General features: G+C 47.3%; 1 protein-coding gene across 7 annotated transcripts in view; it reads right to left on the bottom strand.

Annotated features, from left to right (window-relative positions):
* The window catches only part of ZKSCAN5 (zinc finger with KRAB and SCAN domains 5), a 31,546-nt gene extending 5,845 nt beyond the window's left edge, over positions 1-25,701 (bottom strand). Inside the window, exons 1-6 of one of the 7 annotated variants that reach the window (XM_033191806.1) lie at positions 25,139-25,701; positions 23,426-23,945; positions 17,058-17,196; positions 7,407-7,489; positions 7,014-7,149; positions 841-1,446 (exon numbers count right to left, since the gene is read on the bottom strand). In XM_033191806.1, coding sequence (XP_033047697.1) covers positions 841-1,446; positions 7,014-7,149; positions 7,407-7,489; positions 17,058-17,196; positions 23,426-23,839 — 1,378 coding nt within the window. In that variant the 5' untranslated portion in view covers positions 23,840-23,945; positions 25,139-25,701. Of the gene's footprint in view, positions 1-840; positions 1,447-7,013; positions 7,150-7,406; positions 7,490-17,057; positions 17,197-22,816; positions 22,987-23,425; positions 25,114-25,138 lie in introns of those variants that run through there. The other 6 variants (XM_033191807.1, XM_033191805.1, XM_033191808.1 and 3 more) reach the window with 6 other exon arrangements.
* Between the last annotated feature and the right edge of the window lie 207 nt (positions 25,702-25,908).

The following is a 25,908-nucleotide window of genomic DNA, read 5'->3' as shown; positions in this document are numbered from 1 at the left end:
AGGCACAATTATAGCTCACTGTAGTCTTGAACTCCTGGGCTAAGAGATCCTCCCGCCTCAGCCTTCTGGGGAGCTGGAACTACAGGCACGTGCTACCATGCCCAGGTAATTTTTAAATTTTTTTGTAGAGACAAGGTCTTGCTATGTTGCCCAGGGTGGTCTTGAACGCCTGGCCTCCAGTAATCCTCCCAAAGCACTGAGATTACAGGTGTGAGCCACTGTACCCAAGCTATTGTTTTAAAATAAGTAAAATAATGGGGGAAAGAGAGAAAAGCATGTAAGAGCCAAATCCTCACTTACTACCATAGAAAGTTAATCGATAACATCTAAAATTGATGAGCCAACTAATAATAGCAGTATTATTTTAAAATAGGGAACTACCAGAAGGAACCACTAAGAGCTGAGAGCACAGCCAGCACAGTGGCTCATGCCTGTAATCCCAGCACTTTGGGAGGCCAAGGCAGGTGGATCACAGGAGGTCAGGAGTTCAAAACCAGCCTGGCCAACATGGGGAAACCCTGTCTCTACTGAAAACACAAAAATTACCCGGGCGTGCTGGTGCGTGCCTATAGTCCCAGCTACTTGGGAGGCTGAGGCAGGAGAATCGCTTGAACTGAGGCGGCGGAAGTTGCAGTGAGCCGAGATTGCTCCACGGCACTCCAGCCTGGGTGACTGAGCGAGACTGTCTCAAAAAATAAATAAGAACCAAATAAACAATAACCTTTGCCTCGTCCTACCCCTCCCAGTATACCACGCATCTATTCTGCTGTACTGTACTAACAAAACACCTTTTGCTTTTTGCCTCCATTTATCCCCTGGATATAAACTCTTCACACGTACATCTCTGGGATTTCTCCCTGAAGTGGCGTTTTAGGTGTTCGATCAGATGCGAATGGCGACCGAAGTTCTTCCCGCACTCATTGCAGCCGTAGGGCCTCTCTCCACTGTGGACACTGTGGTGCTGAACCAGGTGGGAACTCACCCGGAAAGCCTTTCCGCACACTTGACATTTGTAGGGTTTCTCCCCCGTGTGGACCCGCTGGTGCTGGGTCAGGTGCACCCGCTGATTGTAGCTCTTCCCACATTCTCCGCACTTAAACGGTTTTTCTCCAGTGTGGATGCGCCGATGCTGAATAAAGTTTGAAGCTTGGAGGAAGAATTTGCCACAATCGCTGCATCTGTGCCCTCTCTCCCCATGTGTGCTTTGCTTAGGGCTGATGTCTGTGATCGCGTCCAGATTCCTTTTCTGGGAAGGATTCTGCCTTGATTTCCCCACAGTGGGGTTGACCTGCCACCTTTGTACCATGCCCTTAAGGTCACTGACTTCTGCAAAGTCTGGATCCTGGGGAACGCTCCTTTCGGTGTGTTCTGGCGCCACCCAGTGTGATTCAGCGTCATCAGAAATCTGCTTCACTATGAGCTCCATATTGTCCCTGGACTCATAACCTGAAATAACAGAGGGAGAATGAAAAAATGAGCTCTTCCTTGAATTTGAAGAAATAAAATGAGGGGATAATGAAGTGAAACTGACAAGTGCTAGGGATCCATGATTTTGTAAAGGGACTTTTACAGTACTGGGATGGGATGAAAAATATTCAAGCAGAAAAGTGGAGGAGGTTAGGGAAGGAAGAGCTGGTAAAGGAGGTTCAAAGGAAGGAGACTGGAAATCAGTCATTCCACTGAACGAAGAGGGTCTCCTCTCAGTATGGCACTTGCAAATACCTGTATCATGTTAAATGTTCTCCTGTGTGTGTGTGTGTTTTGAGACAGGGTCTCACTCTGTCACCCAGGCTGGAGTGCAGTGGGGCAATCATGGCTCACTGCATCCTCAACCTCTTGGGCTCAAGCAATCCTCCCACCTCAGCCTCCCGAGTAGCTAGGACTACAGGTACACACTACCATGCCCAGCTAAGTTTTGTATTTTTTGTAGAGATGAGGGTCTCATTATGTTGCCCATGCTGGTTTCAAACTCCTGAGCTCAAGTGATCCTCCCACCTCAGCCTCCCAAAGGGCTGGGATTACAGATGTGAGCCAACGCAACTGGGCAATATTCTTTTTTATTTTTTTTTATTTTTTGAGGCGGAGTCTCGCTCTGTCACCCGGACTGGAGTGCAGTGGCCGGATCTCAGCTCACTGCAAGCTCCGCCTTCCGGGTTTACGCCATTCTCCTGCCTCAGCCTCCCGAGTAGCCGGGACTACAGGCGCCCGCCACCTCGCCCGGCTAGTTTTTGTATTTTTAGTAGAGACGGGGTTTCACCGTGTTAGCCAGGATGGTCTCGATCTCCTGACCTCGTGATCCGCCCGTCTCGGCCTCCCAAAGTGCTGGGATTACAGATGTGAGCCAACGCAACTGGGCAATATTCTTTTTTATTTTTATTTTTATTTTTTTTTGAGATGGAGTCTCGCTCTGCCGCCCAAGCTGGAGTGCAACTCCAGGTTCAAACGATTCTTCTGCCTCAGCCTCCCAAGTCGCTGGCACTACAGGCGTAAGTCACTATGCCCGGCTAATTTTAGTAGAGACAGGGTTTTGCCATATTGGCCAGGCTGGTCTCAAACTCCCGACCTACTGATCCGCCCACCTCAGCCTCCCAAAGTGCTGGGATTACAGATGTGAGCCACCGCACCTGGTTGCAACTGGGCAATATTCTTAATAAAATTGGATAGCAGGTTATGCAGCTAACTCCATCTTCACCTTCCTCTTCCTGTGAATTCATAGCCTGAGAAGAAAGATGATCTTTCTAGGTTTCTCAGTGCCCACAGGATTTCAGCTTGGTTTGAATTAATCTAAAGGAAAAAAGACATTCTTTCTATATCCAGAGAAGAACCTACTACTTCCAAGAGCTAGGTTAACTTTCAGCAGTCACTGATAAACGTGGATGTTTCAGTGGCTAAAATTAGTTCCTTTGTGCAACTTTATCAGCAAGATACTTTACTCAAAACACCGATGTTTAATATGGTTTGCACAGACAAATCATCAGTAGTTAACAAAAAATAGAGTATTGGCCAGGCGCGGTGGCTCATGCCTGTAATCCTAGCACTTTGGGAAGCCAAGGCGGGCGGTTCACTTGAGGCCAGGAGTTCAAGACCAGCCTGGCTAACACGGCGAAACTCTGTCTCTACAAAAAATACAAAAATTATCAGTCGGGTGTGGTGGCTCACGCCTGTAATCCCAGCACTGTGGGAGGCCGAGGTGGGTGGATCACTTGATCAGGAGTTTGAAACCAGCCTGGCCAACATGATGAAAATCTGTTTCTACTAAAAATACGAACAAGTTAGCCAGGCGTCGTGGCACATGCCTGTAAACCCAGCTGCTCAGGAGGCTGAGGCAGGAGAATCGCTTGAACCCAGGAGGCAGAGGTTGCAGGGAGCCAAGATCATGCCACTGTACTCCAGTCTGGGTGACAAAGCGAGACTCTGTCCCAAAAAAAAAAAAAAAAACAGAAAGTATCATGGCATACTGAGAATGTCCCAAGATGTTTTCGTAAGGAGAGTCTTCAGTATTATATTAGTAATAAGAGCTAAACATTTGCTGAGTGCTGTAAGTCCAGCACTACGCTAGGTACTTTACAATTTTATGGTATATTTAATCCTTACAATGACCCTTTAAGGGAGCTACCATAATCTTTTTCTGATATAGTCAGAAGTTATAATTCCTAAACCATGAAGACCATTTTACTTTACCGTATAGCTACTTTCACTTACCTTCCTAAAAAGACACTTAAACAGTAAAAACAGGGATATAAACAAAAAACCCTATCACAAAACCGACTTTTTATGTTTTTTCCTCCCTCATTTAACTATACAGCTAATCCCAGCTACCACAGTATTTTTTTTCTCTTTCTCTTATTCATATCTACTGGTCTCACACATTTATTTGTTTATTTATTTGTTTGTTTGTTTATTTACTGAGACTGGGTCTTGCTCTGTCACCCAGGCTGGAACACAGCAGCACAATCACAGCTTACTGTTACCTCTAACTCCCTGGTAGAAGCAATCCTCCCACCTCAGCCACCACCATGCCTGGCTAATTTTTGTATATTTTGTAAGGGTTTGTCTCACTATGTTGCCCAGGCTGGTCTTGAACTCCTGGCCTCAAGTGATCCTCCTTCCTTGGCCTCCCAAAGTGCTGAGATTACAGGCATGAGTTCCTGCGCTCAACAGGACAGCATGCTCCCTTCCTCCTCCCCTTGTCTCTCTATGGAGTCATGTCTCTCGAGCCGAGGTCAGTCCTTCCTCCTTCCTGTACCCCAGATCTCACCATACCTTCCTGCTTTCCAGGGATCTCCCCACATCAGCTAACTGCCCCTCCATTTTTTTTTTTCTTTTTTTTGAGATAGGGTCTCACATTGTCACCTAGGCTGGAACGCAATCGTGTGATTTCAGCTCACTGCAACCTCCACCTCCCGGATTCAAGCAATTCTCCTGCCTCAGCTCCTAAGTAGTTGAGAGTACAGGTGTGTGCCACCATGCCTGGATAATTTTTGTATTTTCAGTAGAGACAGGATTTTCCCACGTTAGCCAGGCTGGTCTCAAACTCCTGACCTTGTGATCTGCCCGCCTCAGCCTCCCAAAGTGCTGAGATTACAGGCATGAGACACCACGCCCACCCTGTCTGCTCCTCCTTGCCTCCATATTTTACTCTACTAGTTCTTCTCCAGTAGCATTTAAATATGCTGAAAATTTCTCCCATTAAAAAAACATACGGGCCAGGCGTGGTGGCTCACGCCTGTAATCCCAGCACTTTGGAAGGTCGAGTCGGTTGGATCACCTGAGGTCAGGAGTTTGAGACCAGCCTGGCCAACGTGGTGAAACCTCACCTCTACTAAAAATACAAAAATTAGGCGGGTGTGGTGGAGGGTGCCTGTAATCCCAGCTACTCGGGAGGCTGAGGCACGAGAATAGCTTGAACCCGGGAGGCAGAGGCTGCAGTGAGCCGAGATTGTACCACTGCACTCCTGCCTGGGTAACAGAGCGAGACTCTGTCGGGAAAAAAAAAAGGGAAACAAAAAACAATCCACCCATCCAACCCATTATTCTTTCAGTGACCAGGCCTCATTTCCCCTTCAGAGACAAAAGTCCTTACATTCATCTATGATAGCTTTTTCAAATTCCACTCCTTTGCAGTCTTCAAAGAAACTGTCTCTTGTTCCCCAATACCCCTGCCACTCCACCGAAACTGCTGCCTCCAAGACTCATTTACTTATGTTGTAAAAATCTCACTTCTAAATCTGATGAGTACTTTAATTTTGACCTTTGGTGATGCTGTAATTAATAGAAATCCGCAGATGTGAAAATAATCTAATATGGCCTTCCAAGAGAAGTGAAGGAGGCAGAAACCATTGGCCATGTGATTAATGTAGAGTAGTGTACTGAAGTGATAAATACAGATGTTGTAATAAAGAGACAGAGAATGAGAAAAACATCAGAAACTACACATTTAAAACTGCTTAGAGAATACCACAGAAAAGAACTATGCCAAGAACCTCAAACTCTGAAATCCATTAGGTACCTGTAAAGTAACTGAAAAAGATAAAGCAAGAGTAACAGGCTCAAATAAACAAGCAAGCTATTGGAAATTAATTTAAAAAGAAGAAAAATTTTCTAAATTTGCATTAAATATAACATTTATACTATATGAGTAATTCACTGAGATAAAAGGCTCCATGAAAAATCAATAATCATAAAATTATTGATTTAATCAATAATTTTAAAGCATAAATTTGATTTTTTTCCACAAAAATTCAAACATCAAAATAAAAAAAGACTACCAAGATCCTAATAGATTAATGAACAGAGGCATGCACAAATAAATCAAAAAAGGAAATAAATACAAATAAATATGGACATTTTAAAAGAGCAGGAGTCAGCTCTATACCTGTTAAATAAAAGCCTGTGAGCAAACTGAAATGGTTAAACAATGTAAACTGACACAGTGCTTTTCAAAAGAAATTTTGCATTGTGGGCTGGGCACGGTGGCTCACGCCTGTTAATCCCAGCACTTTGGGAGGCCAAGCTGGGCAGATCACGAGGTCAGGAGTTTGAGACCAGCCTGGCCAATATGGTGAAACCCTGTCTCTATTAAAAATACAAAAATTAGCCGGGCATGGTGGTGCATGCCTGTAACCCCAGCTATTCAGGAGGCTGAGGCAGAAGAATTGCTTAAAACCAGGAGGTGGAGGTTGCAGGGAGTCGAGATCACACCATTGTACTCCAGCCTGGGAGACAGAGCGAGATTCTATCTCAAAAAAATAAAATAAATAAATAATTATATTTTGCAGTGTGTATGTTTGCATCTGAAGTCTTCCAGTATGCCTGATAGAGTGGTTCTTCTAAAAGAATTTACTAAAAAAAGACTAAAAGCTATAATCTCCAAAATGTTTGCAGGAGTGCTGAGATTTTTATAACTGCTCCAGACGGTACAATTAAATATTAGCTTCCAGGATTATAACTTAGTTAGAAATAGGGCCACAAAATTCAAGAAGTGATATGACATGTAAAATGCAGGTGCCAAGGCGAACATCATAAAACAGGTATCAGTGACTTAAGAATGGTAATGAAGTCCTCCTGAGTAGCTGGGATCACAGGCGCCCACCACTGCGCCTGGCTGATTTTTGTATTTGTAGTAGCGATGGGGTTTCACCATGTTGGCCAGGCTGGTCCTAAACTCCTGACCTCAGGTGATCCACCCGCCTCGACCTTCCAAAATGCTGGGATTACAGGCATGAGCCACCACAGCAGGCCCGCTCTTATTTTAAAGCAGTAAAAAGTTAGCATTTGCTGGATTGCAAAAACAGTCCCCCCAGGCACTATCAGTGTTTAACCATACTCTTAAGATGGAAATGATCAGAATAAGCTGAATAAGAAAGTGAAGGTTTATTCTTTTACAAAAAAAAAAAAAAAAGCAAAGTCATAGCACATAAAACATAAATGCCATTATAGGGTGTGCTAGAAATACTCTTTACAAGATAACAAAATAAAGATGTCCTAATCCATGCAGATGAAATAATCCTTACCCATGGAAGTAATACTCCCATAGTTCTCCTTCCTGTCATCCCTATAAAGGGACTTCTGGGACTGGTCCAAATGTCCCCATTCCTCCAGGATGAAGGATACAGCCACATCAGCCACCTCTTCAATTTTCACCAACTTCTGAAACAGGAGATCTCCACTAAATTCTCATTCCCTATATCCAAATTTGGAGTGAGGGGAAGAACTGGGCTCATTAAGAAAAGAAACAGGGAGGAACTGTGCCTCAAAGAGGATGGGGAAGGACTAGGCAGAAAGGAAAAAGGCCAAAGGAATGAAGGTACCAACCCAAGATGGGCCTAGTCACTGGCTAAAGAAACTGAACTCCTGGTGAAGGTTCAGGATGGGTCCTCTATGAGGGCAAAGGGGCACCAGCTCACCTGGGACCCAGTTGAGAGAAGTGAAGCTGTCAGCTCCTGGCTGTCCTTCAGGGGAAGGGAAGGAACTTGGAGAACAGGAAGGGCTAAGGGAGGAGAAAAAGAGGTTTAAGTGAGAACATCTTTGCCCGGTTCTCAATGCCATCATGTTCCTCTTATGCTCAGGAATCCATAATGGCCCCTACTGCACTGAAGCCAAATTCTTCTGCCTGGCTGTCAAGACCCTCTAATTTCTGGATCCTCTCACACTATGTTATTCCTCCTTTCCTCTAGACTTCCTACATTGGTCAGGCTAATCCCTGCTTGTCATTCTGCTTTAAAGGATGCATTCTGTGGCCAGGCACAGTGGCTCGCGCCTGTAATACCAGCACTTTGGGAGGTCAAGGTGGGCAGATCACTTGAGGCCAGGATTCAAGGCCATCCTGGCCAACAAGGCAAAATCCCATCTCTACTAAAAATACAAAAATTAGCCAGATGTCGTGATGCATGCCTGTAATCCTGGCTGCTTGAGAAGCTAAGACATGAGAATCACTTGAACCTAGGAGGCAGAGGTTGCAATGAGCCAAGATTGCACCACTGCACTCCAGCCTGGGCAACAGAGTCAGCCACTGTCTCAGAAAAAAAAAAAAAAAAAGACTGGGTGTGGTGCCTCACACCTGTAATCCCAGCACTGTGGGAGACGAAGGCAGGCAGATCACAAGGTCAGGAGTTCGAGACCAGCCTGGCTAATATGGTGAAACCCTGCCTCTACTAAAAATACAAAAATTAGCCAGTGTGGTGGCGGGTGCCTGTAGTCCCAGCTACTCAGGAGGCTGAGGCAGGAGAATTGCTTGAACCTGGGAAATGGAGGTTACAGTGAGCTAAGATCATGCCACTGCACTCCAGCCTGGGCGACAGAGCAAGATTCCATCTCAAAAAAATAAAAATAAAATAAAAAGTGGGGGCCAGGCACCGTGGTTCACACGTGTAATCCCAGCACTTTGGGAGGCTGAGGCAGGCAGATCACAAGGTCAGGAGTTAGAGACCAACCTGGCCAATATGGTGAAATCCCATCTCTACTAAAAATCCAAAAATTAGGCGGGTATGGTAGCAGGCACCTGTAGTCCCAGTTGCTCAGGAGACTGAGGCAGGAGAATTGCTTGAACCCGGGAGGTGGAGGTTGCAGTGAGTTGAGATCACACCACTGCACTCTGGCCTGGGTGACACAGCAAGACTCCCTCTCCAAAAAAAAAAAAAAAGGATGCATTCTACTTTGCCAAGATCAAATTTTATTATCTCGAAGAACCACCAAAGTCCCACATCTTCCATGAAACTGAAGCATTCCTAACAGCCCAGGGCTGCTCGAGCTTTAATGTACAAATAAATCACCTACATCCCCTAAGGGATCTTGGTACTTGCAGATTCTGACTGAAAAGGCCTGGGGTGAGGCCTGAGAGTTTGCATATCTTTTTTAATTTTTTTTTTTTTTTTAGACAGTCTCACTCTGTGGCCCAGGCTAGAGTACAGTGGTACATCTCAGCTCACTGCAACCTCCGCCTCCCAGGTTCAAGCAATTATCCTGCCTCAGCCTCCCGAGTAGCTGGGATTACAGGTGTGCACCACCAAGCCTGGCTAATTTTTGTAGTTTTAGTAGAGACAGGGTGTCACCACGTTGTCCAGGCTGGTCTCAAACTCCGGTAATCCGCCTGCAATGGCCTCCAAAAGTGCTGGGATTACAGGTGTGAGCCACGGCGCCCGGCCCCTAGTTTGCATTTCTAATAAGCTCCCAGGTGATGCCAGTGCTACTGCTCCCTGGACCACTCTTGGATTACCATGGCCTCAGAAATCCCTTCCAGAGGCCGGGCGCGGTGGCTCAAGCCTGTAATCCCAGCACTTTGGGAGGCCGAGACGGGCGGATCACAAGGTCAGGAGATCAAGACCATCCTGGCTAACACAGTGAAACCCCGTCTCTACTAAAAATACAAAAACTAGCCGGGCGAGGTGGCGGGCGCCTGTAGTCCCAGCTACTCGGGAGGCTGAGGCAGGAGAAGGGCGTAAACCCAGGAGGCGGAGCTTGCAGTGAGCTGAGATCCTGCACTCCAGTCTGGGCGACAGAGCGAGACTCCGCCTCAAAAAAAAAAAAAAAAAAGGCCGGGCGCGGTGGCTCAAGCCTGTAATCCCAGCACTTTGGGAGGCCGAGACGGGCGGATCACGAGGTCAGCAGATCGAGACCATCCTGGCTAACACTGTGAAACCCCGTCTCTACTAAAAAAAATACAAAAAACTAGCCGGGCGACGTGGCGGGCGCCTATAGTCCCAGCTACTCGGGAGGCTGAGGCAGGAGAATGGCGAGAACCCGGAAGGCGGAGCTTGCAGTGAGCTGAGATCCGGCCACTGCACTCCAGCCCGGGCGACAGAGCGAGACTCCGCCTCAAAAAAAAAAAAAAAAAAAGAAATCCCTTCCAGAATTTCCATGGTTACTTTCTATTCAGTCAAGAAGTGTGTATTAAAACTACTCTCTGCCTATCTCAGGAACAGACAGAATAATTCTTACCTTGGAAACTACTGTCTAATGCAAGCTTGCCCAACCCGCGGCCCGCGGCCCACGACCCAGGACAGCTTTGAATGTGGCCCAACACAAATTTGTAAACTTTTTTTTTTTTTTTTTTGAGACGGAGTCTCGCTCTGTCACCCAGGCTGAAGTGCAGTGGCCGGATCTCAGCTCACTGCAAGCTCCGCCTCCCGGGTTCCCGCCATTCTCCTGCCTCAGCCTCCCGAGTTGCTGGGACTACAGGCGCCGCCACCTCGCCCGGCTAGTTTTTTTTTTTTGTATTTTTAGTAGAGACGGGGTTTCACCGTGTTAGCCAGGATGGTCTCGATCTCCTGACCTTGTGATCCGCCCGTCTCGGCCTCCCAAAGTGCTGGGATTACAGGCTTGAACCACAGCGCCCGGCCCTTTTTTTTTTTTTTTTAAACACAAGTCTCACTCTGTTGCCTACGCTGGAGTGCAGTGGTGCAATCTCAGCTCACTGCAACCTCCACCTCCCGGGTTTAAGTGATTCTCCTGCCTCAGCCTCCCAAGTAGCTGGGATTACAGGCGCCCACCACCGCACCTGGCTAGTTTTGCTTTTTGAGATGGAGTCTCGCTCTGTTGTCCAGGCTGAAGTGTAGTGGTGCAATCTCGGCTCACTGCAACCTCTGCCTCCCGGGTTCAAGAGATTCTCCTGCCTCAGCTTCCCGAGTAGCTGGAATTACAGGCATGTGCCATCACGCCTGGCTAATTTTTGTATTTTTAGTAGAGACTAGGTTTCATCATGTTGGCCAGGCTGGTCTCAAACTCCCAGTCTCAAGTGATCTGCCTGGTTCGGCCTCCTAAAGTGCTGGGATTACAGGCGTGAGCCACCGTGCCTGGCCCATACATTTGTAAACTTTCTTAAAACATTATGAAGAGCCAGGCACGGTGGCTCACGCCTGTAATACCAACATTTTGGGAAGCTGATGCAGGCGGATCACCTGAGGCCGGGAGTACAAGACCTGCCTGACCAACATGGAGAAACCCTGTCTCTACTAAAAATACAAAAATGAGCTGGGCGTGTGGCGCATGCCTGTAATCCCAGCTACTCGGGAGACTGAGGCAGGAGAATTGCTTAAACCCGGGAGGCGGAGGTTGTGGTGAACTGAGATCGTGCCATTGTACTCCAGCCTGGGCAACAAAGTGAAACTCTGTCTCATGAAAAGAAATATGAGATTTTTTTTTGCAATTTTTATTTTTTTAAGCTCATCAGCTATGGTTAGTGTGAGTGTATTTTCTGTGTGGCCCAAGACAATTCTTCTTCCAGTGTGGCCCAGAGAAGCCAAAAGATTGGATACGCCTGGCCTAACGGGAAGGGCACACAGGCAAGCCTTACAGCACAGCATGAAGAGTGCCATGACGAAAGTTGACCCAAGTTCCTGTGGGACCACAGAGGCAGGAGCACTTACAGAGTGGAGCAGGGGAGGCAGGGGCAGCAGCAAAGCCTTTCCGCGGAAAGTGACTCTGGACAGTAGGAATGGAGATGGGGAAGATAGGGTGCTTTCCCCACAGCAGGAACAGCATGTGCAACACCCAGACGTCTCACCTCTGGAAGCCAGGGACCACCTGACCCTGAGGTCACCTCTGCTTGCTGTTTGTCTAAGATCCACAGCATGTCTGGATCTCACCATCCACCTGTGCCTTGACTTGCATAGACCTGCCTGGGATTAAGCTGTAACTGGACAGTTTAGACCCTGTTAGTATTTAGATCTGGAGTCCTGGAGATCTCGGGGCATCATCCATGGCTTGCTGATTTCCAATGACTAGGGAATAAGGAGCAATGACACAAAAAGGACAGGACAATGGTTACAGATGAAAGCCAAAAGCAGAGAAGGCATCTGAAACCAGGACTGGCTAAAGACTGAATACATAAGTTGATGAAAATGGTGAGTAAGGTCTATGTCCGAATGAAGAGTAATTTTGCTAAAATAAACCAGCTAGGGTCTGGTTAACAGGGCACAGAGGATGAGAAGTAGCTGGAAACAAAGGACAAGAGCCGGATGGAGAGAAACCCTGAAAGTGGACAGAACCCAAGTGACTCGAGGAGGGAGCAGTCTGTGCCTAGGAGAAGTTGGTGCTGAAGCAAAGAGAAGATGTGGCCAGGCGCGGTGGCCAGGCGCGGGGGCACATGCCTGTAATCCTACCTACTTGGGAGGCTGAGGCAGGAGAATCACTTGAACCTGGGAGGTAGAGGTTGCAGTCACACGACTGCACTCCAGCCTGGGCAACAGAGTGAGACCCTGTCTCAAAAAAAAAAGCAAAGATGAGATGGCTCAGAAGAGGGGAGGAGGATTGATTCAGTCAGGCTGCTTGGGTTCAAATCCCAGCTCTGTTATTCCATAGCTTTGTGACGTGGGACAAATCAACTTAATCTCTTGAGGCCTCAGCTTAATTTCTTTTTTTTTTTTTTTTTGAGACGGAGTCTTGCTCTGTCGCCCAGGCGGGAGTGTGGTGGCACAATCTCCGCTCACTGCAACCTCCATCTCCTAGACTCAAGTGATTCTCCTGCCTCAGACTCCCGAGGAGCTGGACTTCAGGCACCTGCCACCACGCCCAGCTAATTTTTTTTGTATTTTTAGTAGAGATGGGGGTTTCACCATGTTGGCCAGGCTGGTCTCAAACTCCTGACCGCAGATGATCTGCCCGCCTTGGCTTGCCAAAGTGCTGGGATTACAGGCTTGAGCCACCAGGCCCAGCCCTGAGCTTAATTTCTAATAGAAGGATAACAGTAACAGCTATTCCACTGAGCTACTATAAGGATTACCTGTTGGCACATCCAGGTGTACTGTACACAATACTAGTGTTCCCATTTCTTTCCTGAGCAGTTTTTTTTTTTGTATTGTTTTGTGAAATGCAGTCTCACTCTGTTGCCCAGGCCTGAGTGCAGGGGCACAATCTCGGTTCATTGCAACCTCCGCCTCCCAGGTTCAAGCGATTCTCCTGTCTCAGCCTCCTAAGTAGCTGGGATTACAGGCATGTACCACCACACCTGGACAATTTTTGTATATTTTTAGTAGAGACGGGGTTTCACCACATTGACCAGGCTGGTCTCAAACTCCTGACCTCAGATCCACCGACCTCAGCCTCCCAAGGTGCTGGGATTACAAGCATCAGTCACCGCCCCCGGCTTTTCTGAGATGTTTTAAATTTTATTTTTAATTTTTTGTTATGGAGACAGAGTCTGACTCTGGCTCCCAGGCTGGACTGCAGTGGCACTACCACAGCTCATTGCAGCCTCGAACTCCTGGGCTCAAGCAATCTCCCACCTCAACCTCTGGTATAGCCAGGACACAGGTGTGTGCCACCATGCCTGGCTAAATTTTTTTTTTTTTTTTCTGAGACGGAGTTTTGCTCTTGTCACCCAGGCTGGAGTGCAGTGGTGCAATCTCGGCTCATTGCAACCTCCACCTCCCAGATTCAATCAATTCTCCTGCCTCAGCCTCCCAAGTAGCTACTAGGATTACAGGCATCCACCACTATGCCCGGCTAATTTTTTGTATTTTTAGTAGAGATGGGGTTTTGCCATGTTGGTCAGGCTGGTCTCAAATTCCTGACCTCAGGTGATCCGCCCGCCTTGGCCTCCCAAAGTGCTGGAATTACAGGCACGAGCCACCACGCATGGCCAATTTTTGTATTTTTTGTAGAGGCGAGTTTACGTCACGTTGCCCAGGCTGGTCTCAAACTCCTGGGCTCAAGAGATCCACCTGCTTTGGCCTCCCAAAATGCTGGGATTACAGGCATGAAGCTACTTTCTTTTATACCAAAAATAAGATCACTAATACCTTTGTTTAGCTTTCATTGAACATGGTTGAGAATTCCGAATTTTTCATTTGCTGCCCACACTGGCAGAGAGGAAAATTTGCAGAGGACGACTATTATCAGTCAATTCAGAAGATGACACAGAAAGACAGCTATACTCTCTAATGAGAATGATGAAACTGAAAGTGTAACAGAGATTCTAGAGTGAGTTTCAAATGATAACATCCTAGATGAATTTTCTTAAACTCAAGAATCAATGATGAAAAATGTATTTCTAATTTCAAAATGGAAAACGGCATTCTTATCTTGTGAGTCATTCAACAGGAAGGACTTCATCACCCAGTATTTTGCAATAAGAAGAAGATAGTAAGAGATTCTGGACCATCACATTTTGCTAGAAGGACTCAACTTTCTAAAAGCATTGTGTGACAGTATTCTTTTCTTTTTCGAGATGGAGTCTTGCTCGTTGCCCAGGCTGGAGTGCAGTGCCGTGGTCTTGGCTCACTGCCACCTTTGCCTCCCGGGTTCAAATGATTCTCCTGCCTCAGCCTCTTGAGTGGCTGGAATTACAGGCGCGCACCACCACACCCAGCTAATTTTTTGTATTTTCAGTAGAGACAGGGTTTCATCATGTTGGCCAGGCTGGTCTCCAACTCCTGACCTCAGGTGATTCACCCACCTTGGCCTCCCAAAGTGCAGGGATTACAAGTGTGAGCCATCGCACCCAGCCAACAGTATTCTTGTATCTTTTTTTCTTTTTATTTTTTTTCTGAGATGGAGTCTCACTCTGCTGCCAGGCTGGAGTGCAGTGGCGCAGCCTTGGCTCACTGCAATCTCTGCCTCCCTGGTTCAAGCAATTCTCCTGCCTCAGCCTCCCGCGTAGCTGGGACTACAGGTGTACACCACCACACCCTGCTAATTTTTGTATTTTTAGCAGAGACAGGGTTTCACCATGTTGGCCAGGATGGTCTCTATCTCCTGACCTTGTGATCTGCCTGCCTCAGCTTCCCAAAGTTCTGGGATTACAGGCATGAGCCACTGCGCCTAGCCATTTTTTTTGTTTGTTTTTTTGAGACAGAGTTTCATTCTGTCACCCATGTTGGAGTGCTTTGGCACAATCTCAGCTCATTGCAACCTCCACTTCCCGGGTTCAAGCAATTCTCGTGCCTCAGCCTCCCGAGTAAGTGGGATTACAGGCTCATGCCACCACACCCAGCTAATTTTTGTACTTTTAGTTGAGACAGGGTTTCGCCCTGTTGTCCAGGTTGGTCTCGAACTCCTGACTTCAAGTGATCTGCCTGCTTCAGCCTCCCAAATTGCTGGGATTACAGGCGTGTGCTACTGTGCCCAGCCTCTTTCATCTTTTGTGATGTTCATACATAAAAATGTACTTGATATATTAAAGTTTCTAAAAAGTTGTTTTTCACTATCCTATGATTCTTCTGTCAACTATTCATAAAATGACTCTTAAAATAGAAAAAAATGGCCAGGCACGGTGGCTCACGCCTGTAATCCCAGCACTTTGGGAGGCTGAGGTGGGCAGATCACGAGGTCAGGAGATCGAGACCATCCTGGCTAACACGGTGAAACCCCGTCTCTACTAAAAATACAAAAAATTAGCTGGGTGTGGTGGCGGGCCCCTATAGTCCCAGCTACTCGGGAGGCTGAGGCAGGAGAATGGCGTGAACCCGGGAGGCGGAGCTTGCAGTGAGCCGAGATCGCGCCACTGCACTCCAATCTGGGCGACAGAGCAAGACTCCATCTCAAGAAAAATAAAATAAAATAAATAAATAAATAAATAAATAAAATAAAATAAAATAGAAAAAAATAGAAAAAAAAATTAGAAGGATTTACTGGCCCCACAGGGTCAACAGTGAGATCTATTTTTCCTGGTACACTGAGGGTTAAAAGAGTGCTTTTAGGGAAAATGCTTAGAATAGTTCCTGCACAGAGCACACACTATGGAAGCCACATTGCTGCTGCTGCTGCTGTTCTTTTTATCACAGCGAAAGGAAAGCTGGAAATGATTAGGGCAGGGACACATGTCAAGGGAAAAACTTGACCAACAAACGGAGCCTAGAAGTCTGGAATTAAACCGAGAAAATACAGTCCCTTATCCACAGTCTCTTATCCACAATGCTGAAATCTGAAAGCTGAAATACCAAAGGTGTTCCTTTCCTTTCTTTAACTTAGGCGTTGAACTAATTTGACAGCAAAATTTGACCTGATGTGAAGGTATTTAAATCTTTATTTAATAAATTTAGTATAAAAATGCACACATTTCACTGCAGAAATATTAATGTGTGTGATTACAGGTACCAACTCAAACCCTGTTGCTAGTTTGATGTGTGGTATGTAAGTCATATTATCCAAAAAAAATTAAAATAAAATAAATAAATAAATCATATTACCTTACCAAATCTGCAAAATGCTGAATTCTAAAATATATCTGACACCAAGGGCTTCTGATTAGGGACTGGACACGTCATAATATAATACTCAGCTGTTCCTTTTTTCTAACTTGATGTGTATCTAAGAGTGGTTAATAAAACTGAGGAGGGGAGGAAAAAGAGAGAATCAATGTTTTAAAGGTCACTGTGAAAAGCTACTTTAAGTTAGATTTCAAGGTGAGTGAATGAGCAGCAAGAAATGAATGCAATTAGGAACTGGGGAGCTTTTTTTTTTTTTTAATATAAGCATTAAGATAAGAAAATCTGTGAGGGAGGCTGAGCACAGGGGCTCACACCTCTAATGCCAGCACTTTGGGAAGACAAGGCAGGTGGATCACTTGAGGCCAGTTGTTCAAGACCAGCCTGGCCAACATGGTGAAACCCCATCTCTACTATAAAACACAAACATTAGCCGGGCATGGTGTAGGCACCTGTAGTCCCAGCTACTTGGGAGGCTGAGGTGGGGTTATCACTTGAACCTGGGAGGCAGAGGGTGCAGTGAACCAAGATCACACCACTGCTCTCCACCCTGGGCAAAAGGGCGAGACTCTATCTCAAAAATAAAAGAAAGACAATCTATGATGGAGAAGCAAAAATCTGTGATACTTTTGTAAAAGATCTGTAGATCTTTTAATAGTCCCTGTACCCAGAGCTGTCATCATTTGCACTGTAGCTTCTTAATGAAACTGGTGTAATTCCTAGCCATGCTAGGCATGGCTTTCATGGAACACCAGGGACTCAACTCCAGGTCCCTGGCCTTTCTCTGCTTCTAGACCCTGCAGGCTGTAGAGAGGCTGCTCAACCTAGAGTCTCTCTCCTGCAAATGGTGCCTGCTACGTGGCCAAGACACCCATTCTCGAGCTCTATCTGTTCCACTGCATCACTGAGCCTCACCATTTTCCTCCAGGAGATGAGGCTTCTGTGGCGCTTGCTCAGGCTGGGTGTCCACGGTCAGGGGCTGGGGACTGCAGGACTCCTGTACTGCTCCAGGTGGTGCCATCTTCTGAGGAAGCACATCAGGGCAGGCGACAATCTAACAACCACAACCACAACCGATCAGTACAGTTACAGAGAAGGCCATGAAAGAAATCAGTAGAGTCACAGTGGACTTTCATTCATTCCTTTGCCAAATATTTAATGTGCAATTACAATGAGCCAGGCACTGATTATGCAGTTATTTAATAAATATGGTTTACTTCTAGTTGGAGAAGACATTCATCAAACACATCAAAACACAAAAAATACATAATTACGAACTGGGCTGTATGTTGGAAAGGAAAAGAAACTAATTCCATGAGACAGAACAGAGGAGACCTATTTTAGACTGGGAGGCCAGGGAAGGCTTTCCAGAGGAAGTATCCCTTAAGTAAACACTTAAAGGTTGAGAAGGGCTGGGCGCGGTGGCTCACAACTATAATCCCAGCACTTTGGGAGGCCAAGGCGGGCGGATCACGAGGTCAGGAGGTCAAGACCATCCTGGCTAACACAGTGAAACCCCATCTCTACTAAAAAAAAAATACAAAAAAATTAGCCGGGTGTGGTGGCGGGCTCCTGTAGTCCCAGCTACTCAGGAGGCTAAGGCAGGAGAATGGCGTGAACTCGGGAGGCGGAGCTTGCAGTGAGCCGAGATCAGGCCACTGCACTCCAGCCTGGGTGACAGAGCAAGACTCCGTCTCAAAAAAAAAAAAAAAAAAAAAAAAAGATGAGAAGAAGCCGGCCAGGAAAAACGCAGAAGTGACCCAGGCAGACAGAACACTCAAAAACTCTCTCAGGGCCAGGTCGGGGAGCTCATGCTTGTAATCTCAACACTTTGGGAGGCTGAAGAGGGAAGATCACTTGAGCCCAGGAGTTCAAGACAAGCCTGGGAAACCCAGTGAGATCCTGTCTCTCCAAAAAAATTAAAAATTAGCCAGGCATGGTGGCATGTCCCTGTGGTCCCAGCTACTCAGAAGGCTGAGGTGGGAAGATCACTTGAGCCAGGACGTCAAGGCTGCAGTGAGCTATGATCACACCATTGCACTCTAGCCTTGGTGACAGAAAGAAAAGAGGAAAAAGAAAAAGGAAGGAAGGAAGGAAGAGAGGGAGAGAGGGAGGGAGGGAAGGGAGGAAAATTATCAGGCAGAAAGAGGATGTCTGGCACAGTCAGGAACCATAAGAAGGCCAGTGTGTGAAGAGGAAATAGAGGTGAGAAGGGAGATTGGAATGGTCATCATAGCACTCAGGAAGTCACACTGGACAGACCAACATCGAGACTGAGGCTACCTCACACCCTGCATGCTACGTCCTCACTCTTTCTGTTTTTGGTTCTTGCTCAGCCCTAGGTATACACAATTACTCTGCCACAACCACTCTCTAGAACCTGCCAATTCTGGAAGGTACTAGCTCACTACTAACATATTGGAATGTAGTAAGTTCCTTTCCCCTTTTCTCCCTCCCTTAGGTTTCAAAGCACTTTTTTTCCGAACCCTCCTGGTACTGGTAAAATGTGGTGTAGGAGTTCCATTAAGAGATAGCTGCAGGCCGGGCGCAGTGGCTCATGCCTGTAATCCCAATACATTGGGAGGCAGAAGCAGGTGGATGACTTGAGTTCAGGAGTTCGAGACCAGCCTGGGCAACATGGCGAGACCATGCCTCTACTAAAAATACAAAAATGAGCCAGGTCTGGTGGCGTACATCTATAGTCCCAGCTACTCGGGAAGCTGAAGTATAAGGATGGCTTCAGCCTGGGAGGCAGAGGTTTCAGTGAGCTGAGATTGCACCAATGCACTCCAGCCTGGGTGACAGAGCAAGATTCTGTCTCAAAAATATAAATAAACAGGCCGGGAACGGTGGCTCACGCCTGCAATCCTAGCATTTTGGGAGGCCAAGGCGGGCAGATCACCTGAGGTAAAGAGTTCAGGACCAGCCTGACCAACATGGATAAACCCCATCTCTACCAAAAACACAAAGTTAGCTGGGTGTAGTGGCACATGCTTGTAATCCCAGCTACTCAGGAGGCTGAGGCAGGAGAATTGCTTGAACCTGGCAGGCGGAAGTTGCAGTGAGCCAAGATTAAGCCATTGCACTCCAGCCTAGACAACAAGAGTGAAACTCCGTCTCAAAAATAATAATAATAACTAAATTAAATAAATAAAAATAAAAAATAAACAAAATCCATTAACCATAAAATAAAATACTTAACTAACTGTATAAAAATGCTAAAACCTTCAGGAGACTGAGGCAGGAGAATCAACCCAGGAGGCAGAGGCTGCAGTGAGCCGAGATCAGGCCACTGCACTCCAGCCTGGGTGACAGAGCAAGACTCCGTCTTAAAAAAAAAAAAAAAAAAAAAAAAAATTAAAAACCTGGCTGGGCACAGTGGCTCACACCTGTAATACCAGCACCTTGGGAGGGCAACGCAGGAGGATCCCTTGAGCCCGGGAGTTCCAGACCAGCCTAGGCAATTTGGCAAGACCTCATCTACAAAAAAATTTTTTTTTAGTTTAGCTGTATGTGGTGGCAAGTGCCTGTAGTCCTAGCTACTCAAGAGGATCACTTGAGGCCAGGAGTTCAAGACTGCAGTGAGCTATGATCGTGCCACTATACTCCAGCCTGGATAATGGAGTGAGGCCCTATCTCTAAAAAAAGAAAACATTAAAAACAAAAATCTCCACAAGCAAAGACAAACAACAAACTGGAAAAATAATGCTTACAACTCATATGACAGACACAATGCTTATTGTTTCTAATAGGTAAAAAAAATAGATAAGGAATATAAACAGATAATTCACCACAGAAAAGGGCATACAAATAATCCTTTAAAATATATGCTGTGGTCAAACAAAAGAAATTCCAATTGAAATTTCACAGAAATGGCCAGGCGTGATGGCTCACACCTATAATCCTAGCACTTTGGGAGGCCAAAGTAGGTGGATCACCTGAGGTTGGGAGTTTGAGAACATCCTGGCCAACATGGTGAAACACCATCTCTATTAAAAATACAAAAATTAAGCCAGTCATGGTGGCTCATGCCTGTAATCCTAGTACTTTGGGAGGCAAAGGCAGGAGGATCACCTGAGGTCAGGAGTTCAAGACCAGCCTTGCCAACATGGCGAAACCCCATCTCTACTAAAAATACAAAAATTAGTTGGGTGTGGTGGTACATGTCTGTAATCCCAGTTATTCAGGAGGCTGAGGCAGGAGAATCACTTGAACCCGGGAGGCAGAGGTTGCAGTGAGACGAGATTGCGCCACTGCACTCCAGCCTGGGAGACAGAGCGAGACTCCATCTCAAAAAATAAAAATTAAAAAACTAAAAAAATTAGCCAGGCGGTAGTGGCGCATGCTTATAATCCCACCCACTTGGGAGGCTGAGGCAGGAGAATCGCATGAGCCTGGGAGGTGGAGAGTGCAGTGAGCCGAGACTGCACCATTGCACTATAGTCTGGGCGACAGAGTAAGACCCTGTCTCAAAAAAAAAAAAAAAAAAGAAAGAAATTTCACAGAAATAAAATATTGAATCTTCTTTTTTTTTTTTTTTGAGACAGAGTCTCACTCTGTCGTCCAGGCTGGAGTGCAGTGGTGCAATCTTGGCTCACTGCAACCTCTGCCCCCCGGGTTCAAGTGATTCTCCTGCCTCAGCCTCCCGAGTAGCTGAGACTACAGGCGCATGCCACCACACAGGGCTAATTTTTGTATTTTTAGTAGAGACGGGGTTTCACCATGTTGACCAGGATGGTCTCGATCTGATCTCGTGATCCACCTGCCTCAGCCTCCCAAAGTGCAGGGATTACGGGCGTGAGCCACTGTGCCTGGCCAATACTGCATCTTATGTACTGGCAATTATCACAAATTTTGGTAACATTGTGCTATCAGGTTATGGCCACAAAATTTCTCTCATACATTGTTGGTGGTACTCTAAATTGTTAAACCCTCTATGAGGGAACAAGCCTGTCAACAGCTATCAAAATTACAAATGTACTTTTTTTTTTTGAGATGGAGTCTCGCTCTGTCGCCAGGCTGGAGTGCAGTGGCACAATCTTGGCTCGCTGCAACCTCTGACTCCTGGGTTCAAGCAATTCTCTTGCCTCAGCCTCCCGAGTGGCTGGGATTACGTGCCACCTCACCCAGCTAATTGTTGTATTTTTAGTAGAGACGGGGTTTCACCATGTTGGCCAGGATGGTCTCTATCTCCTGACCTCATGAACCGCCCACCTGGACCTCCCAAAGTGCTGGGATTACAGGTGTGAGCCACCGTGCCCAGCCTACAAATGTACATCTAAGCCAACAATTTTGAGTTTCAAGCACTCCTTCTACAGTTAATTTTATACACATATATTTTTTCAATTTAAATTTTTTAACTTTTTACTTTTTTTTTGAAATAGGGTATGCCTCTGTCACACAGGCTGGAATGCAGTGGCAAAATCACAGCTCACTGCAGCCTCAAACTCCCAGGCTCAAGGGATCCTGCTGCCTTGGCCTCTTGAGTAGTTGGAAGTATAAGTGCATGCCACCACACCCAGCTAATGTTTTGTTTGGGTTTTCTGGTGGAGATGGGGTCTCGCTATGTTACCCAGGCTGGTGTGGAACTCCTGGTTTTTGTTTTTTTTTTTTTGAGACAAAGTCTTGCTCTGTCGCCCAGGCTGGAGTGCAGTGGCCGGATCTCAGCTCACTGCAAGCTCCACCTCCCAGGTTTACACCATTCTCCTGCCTCAGCCTCCCCAGTAGCTGGGACTACAGGCGCCTGCCACCTTGCCCAGCTAGTTTTTTGTATTTTTTAGTAAAGACGGGGTTTCACCGTGTTAGCCAGGATGGTCTCGATCTCCTGACCTCATGATCTGCCCGTCTCGGCCTCCCAAAGTCCTGGGATTACAGGCTTGAGCCACCGCGCCCCGTCGGAACTCCTGGTTTTAAGTGATCCTCCCACCTCAGGTTCTCAAAGTGCTGGGATTACAGGTGTGAGCCATCGTGCCCAGCCCATATGTATATATACACATACATATGTATATTACATACATATATATATTCGTACATACGTGAAATATTCATTGCAGCAAAGTTTGTTATAATACAAATTTAGAAACAATCTCAAGGAGGCCAGGGACGGTGGCTCAAGCCTGTAATCCCAGCACTTTGGGAGGCCGAGGCGGGCGGATCACAAGGTCAGGAGATCGAGACCATCCTGGCTAATACGGTGAAACCCCGTCTCTACTAAAAAATACAAAAAACTAGCCAGGCGAGGTGGCAGGCGCCTGTAGTCCCAGCTACTTGGGAGGCTGAGGCAGGAGAATGGCGTGAACCCGGGAGGCGGAGCTTGCAGTGAGCTGAGATCTGGACAGTGCACTCCAGCTTGGGTGACAGAGCGAGACTCCGTCTCAAAAAAAAAAAGAAACAATCTCAAGGAACAATTTAAATGGAACAACTCCAACTCCTTCCATAAAAGTTAATACAATGCAATTTCAAAGAGCAAGATAGCTGTAATGGCAGTGGCATGGAAGAAACCAAGATATAAGAAAAAAGAGGCAAAAGTGCACAGTGACTTAAAAGACAATTGCGTTTTTCCAAAGTATGAGACATATATATGCTTATACATACAGAATATAGTACAGCTCTGTAAGAATACACAGGTGAGAACTAGGCAGTTGAGAGAAATTGGGGATGGGAGGAAAACTTACTTTTCATTATAACCTTATGTACCTCTTTGAATTTTGTATCATGTCACTCAAAAAATAAACACAGTGGCCAGGCATGGTGGCTCACGCCTGTAATCCCAGCACTTTGGGAGGCCGAGGTGGGAGGATCACGAGGTCAGGAGATCGAGACCATCCTGGCTAAAACAGTGAAACCCCGTCTCTACTAAAAATACAAAAATAAAACATAAAAAATAAAAAAATAAAATTAGCCAGGCGTGGTGGCGGGCGCCCGCAGTCCCAGCTACTCCGGAGGCTGAGGTGGGAGAATGGCGGGAACCCGGGAGGCGGAGCTTCTGGTGAGCCGAGATTGCGACACTGCACTCCAGCCTGGGCGACAGAGCGAGACTCCGTCTCAATAATAAATAAATAAATACAGTAATTTAAAAATAAATAAAATCGCAGATTGTCTTCTACAGGTTAACACACTGGATATTGCTTCTCTTTGCTGGAGTGGCAGGAAGTCACAGGGTACCTAATCCCAGGAGAACAAAAGAATATGAATGAAGCACCAGAGAACTAAGAATCTCACCCCTGCTCAGCAGATCGTTCACTCCTCTCCTTCATTGCTCATATAGCTTCTCTTTGACTCACCTGCTGTCTGCGTTCCTCAAGTTCTCGCTGTATATTTTCTATCACGGCCACCGCCTCTTCTCCACTTTCAGGGTGATGCTCTCTCACCCAGGGCTGGAACTCTTCAGGCAGGATGGTCAGGAACTGCTCCAGCACCAGCAGCTCCAGGATCTGCTCCTTTGTGTGCAGCTCAGGCCTCAGCCACTCACAGCAGAGCACCCGGAGTTGGCTGAGAGCTTCCCGGGGTCCTGAAGCCTCATGGTACTGGAAGTGCCTGAAGCGCTGGTAAAAAGTCTCAAACGTTGGAGGGTTGTACTCCTGCATCCAGGTGCAGTCCTCTTCTTCCACCTTCACTATGAGAAGGTCTTCCTGCTCCTGGGAAGTCTCAGCTGGGGGGTCTAAGTCTATAACTTCCCGGGATTCGGTCATTATCATTCCAACTCAGAGGGAAGTCCCTCGAGGCTGGGTGTGTTACACTGAACCAATTGGTTTTCTGCTCTTTAAGATCTTCTGAAGGACACTTTCAGTAGCATGCAACCTACTGATGTATTGGGAATCATTATTAGCAAAGACAGATGGCAAAGAGGTCATCTATACTAAAGATGACCACTCAAAGTAATTACTTAAAAATAAGGACTACAAGGTAGCCATCACTTCACCCACAAAATAAGGAATATCCCCAACATTTAAAAAGTGTATTAGAGAGCCATATAAATCTAACATCAGGCCCAACCTAAAACACAGTTTTAGAGTGAAGAACTTTACATTCCATATAAACAACGGGACAAGACTAGTCCAGACGCAGCCGCTCCTTCTCTCTACCATAAGACAAACTTAAGTCTGAATAGGGGTGAAAATCATTATAATGGTCAAAACTGAGCCTGTCCTCTAACCTACAAGAGCTTGACAGGCCAAGGGGAGACTCCATCGGTCCCAAAGAGAAGCAGCGTTTATAAGGTACACATCTGAACCTGGATTCCTCAGAATGGCCCCTGACCCAGAGATACAGAGAATGTGGCCCGGTCAAGGTTAGGGACAGGACCCCCGTCCAGTCACGAAGCCCCTGCCCCCTCCCCTCAAGGCCCCACTCTAGGGGAGCTCTCCTGGAACATCAAGCTCCCCGCAGCCGAAGCTGGGAAGATGCGGTTCTCCCCACGGAGAGAAACCGAAGCCGACACTTCCCAATACTTCCTCGCCGGAAGTAACCAAGTCCAATCTTGCCCTGTCCAACGGGGTTAAACGGTTAGATCCCACCCCCCGGACAGCACTTCCGCGTCCTCTCTAGGAATCCCGGAGGACCTCGCCTCGCAGGCAGGGCGGACCAATCGGCGGGGAGATGGACGCGGGCCCCGAGTCCCAGCCCACCCTCAGTGACTCGCACGTCCCCAGGGCCCCCGAAGCCGCTCGCACAGCATCATCAAAGCGAGGAGGCAAACGGAGCCACCCTCTCCCCTGCTCCAACCCAAAGCCATTGAAACAGCCCAAGCTCCTCCCCTTTCAGTGGGGCGGGGGAGGGGGAGCGGCCTCCGGGGTTGGGCTGAGGTTGCTCGTGTCTGATTGGCCGGGGAGCATGCACCTTCCCCTCCCCTCCCCCCACGCTCTGCGCACCGAGTCGAAGTAGGTCTGTACCTTGCTGAGAGCTCGCAAACCTCGCTAATGTTGAATTCGGGGCCCTTAGGTTTTCTTCACCCGCATCCTCCCTACTCTCACTACCCACTTTCCAAAGACACCCACCTCTTGACCACCGCAGTCGGCTCAGAAGGCCGATATCTTCAACGTCACACCCGGGAGGCGCGGGGATCATCGGCTCCCAGGACTACATCTCCCAGGAGGTGGCGCGCGGGACTCGCCGGTTCGCCATTGGGGGCGCGGCTCTCTTTGCAGCCTCGGTCTCGCGAGCCTATCAGAAGGTGGCAGAGCCGGGAGTCGTGTCCTCTGGCGCCCCGGCAGGAAGGCTGGGGGTGGGCGGAGGGAGCGGGGCATCCCTTTGAAGGAAGGGGCGTTGCTTACACAGGGCTTCCCTGGCCAAGGGGTTCTCATCCTTAATGATACCTCTTTTCAGCCAGGCGCGGGGTCCCATGCTTGTAAGCCTAGCGAATGGACAGGCTAAGGAAGCAGGATAGCTTGAGCACAAGAGTTCGGGACCAGCCTGGGCAACATAGCGAGACCCCCGTCTATTTGTAATACCCTCCCTTGGCCGGGCTCGGTGACTCACACCTGTGATGCCAGCACTTTGGGAGGCCGAGGTGGGTGGATCACCTGAGGCCAGGAGTTCGAGACCAGCCTGGCCAACGTGGTGAAACCCCGTCTCTACTAAAAATACAATAACTTAGCTGGGCGTGGTGGCGCAAGCCTGTAATCCCAGCTACTTGAGAAGCTGAGGCAGGAGAATCACTTGAACCCTGGAGGCTGAGGTTGCAGTGAGCCGGGATCGTGCCATTGCACTCCAGCCTCGGCAACACAGTGAGACCCCATCTCTCAGTAATAATCTCTCCTGATTTTTT

This window comes from Trachypithecus francoisi, unplaced genomic scaffold, assembly GCF_009764315.1.
Source record: "Trachypithecus francoisi isolate TF-2019V2 unplaced genomic scaffold, Tfra_2.0 Lachesis_group4, whole genome shotgun sequence".
Lineage (NCBI taxonomy): Eukaryota > Metazoa > Chordata > Mammalia > Primates > Cercopithecidae > Trachypithecus > Trachypithecus francoisi.
Note: the sequence above shows the minus strand (reverse complement) of the source record. Positions and strands in the feature narration are given on the sequence as shown.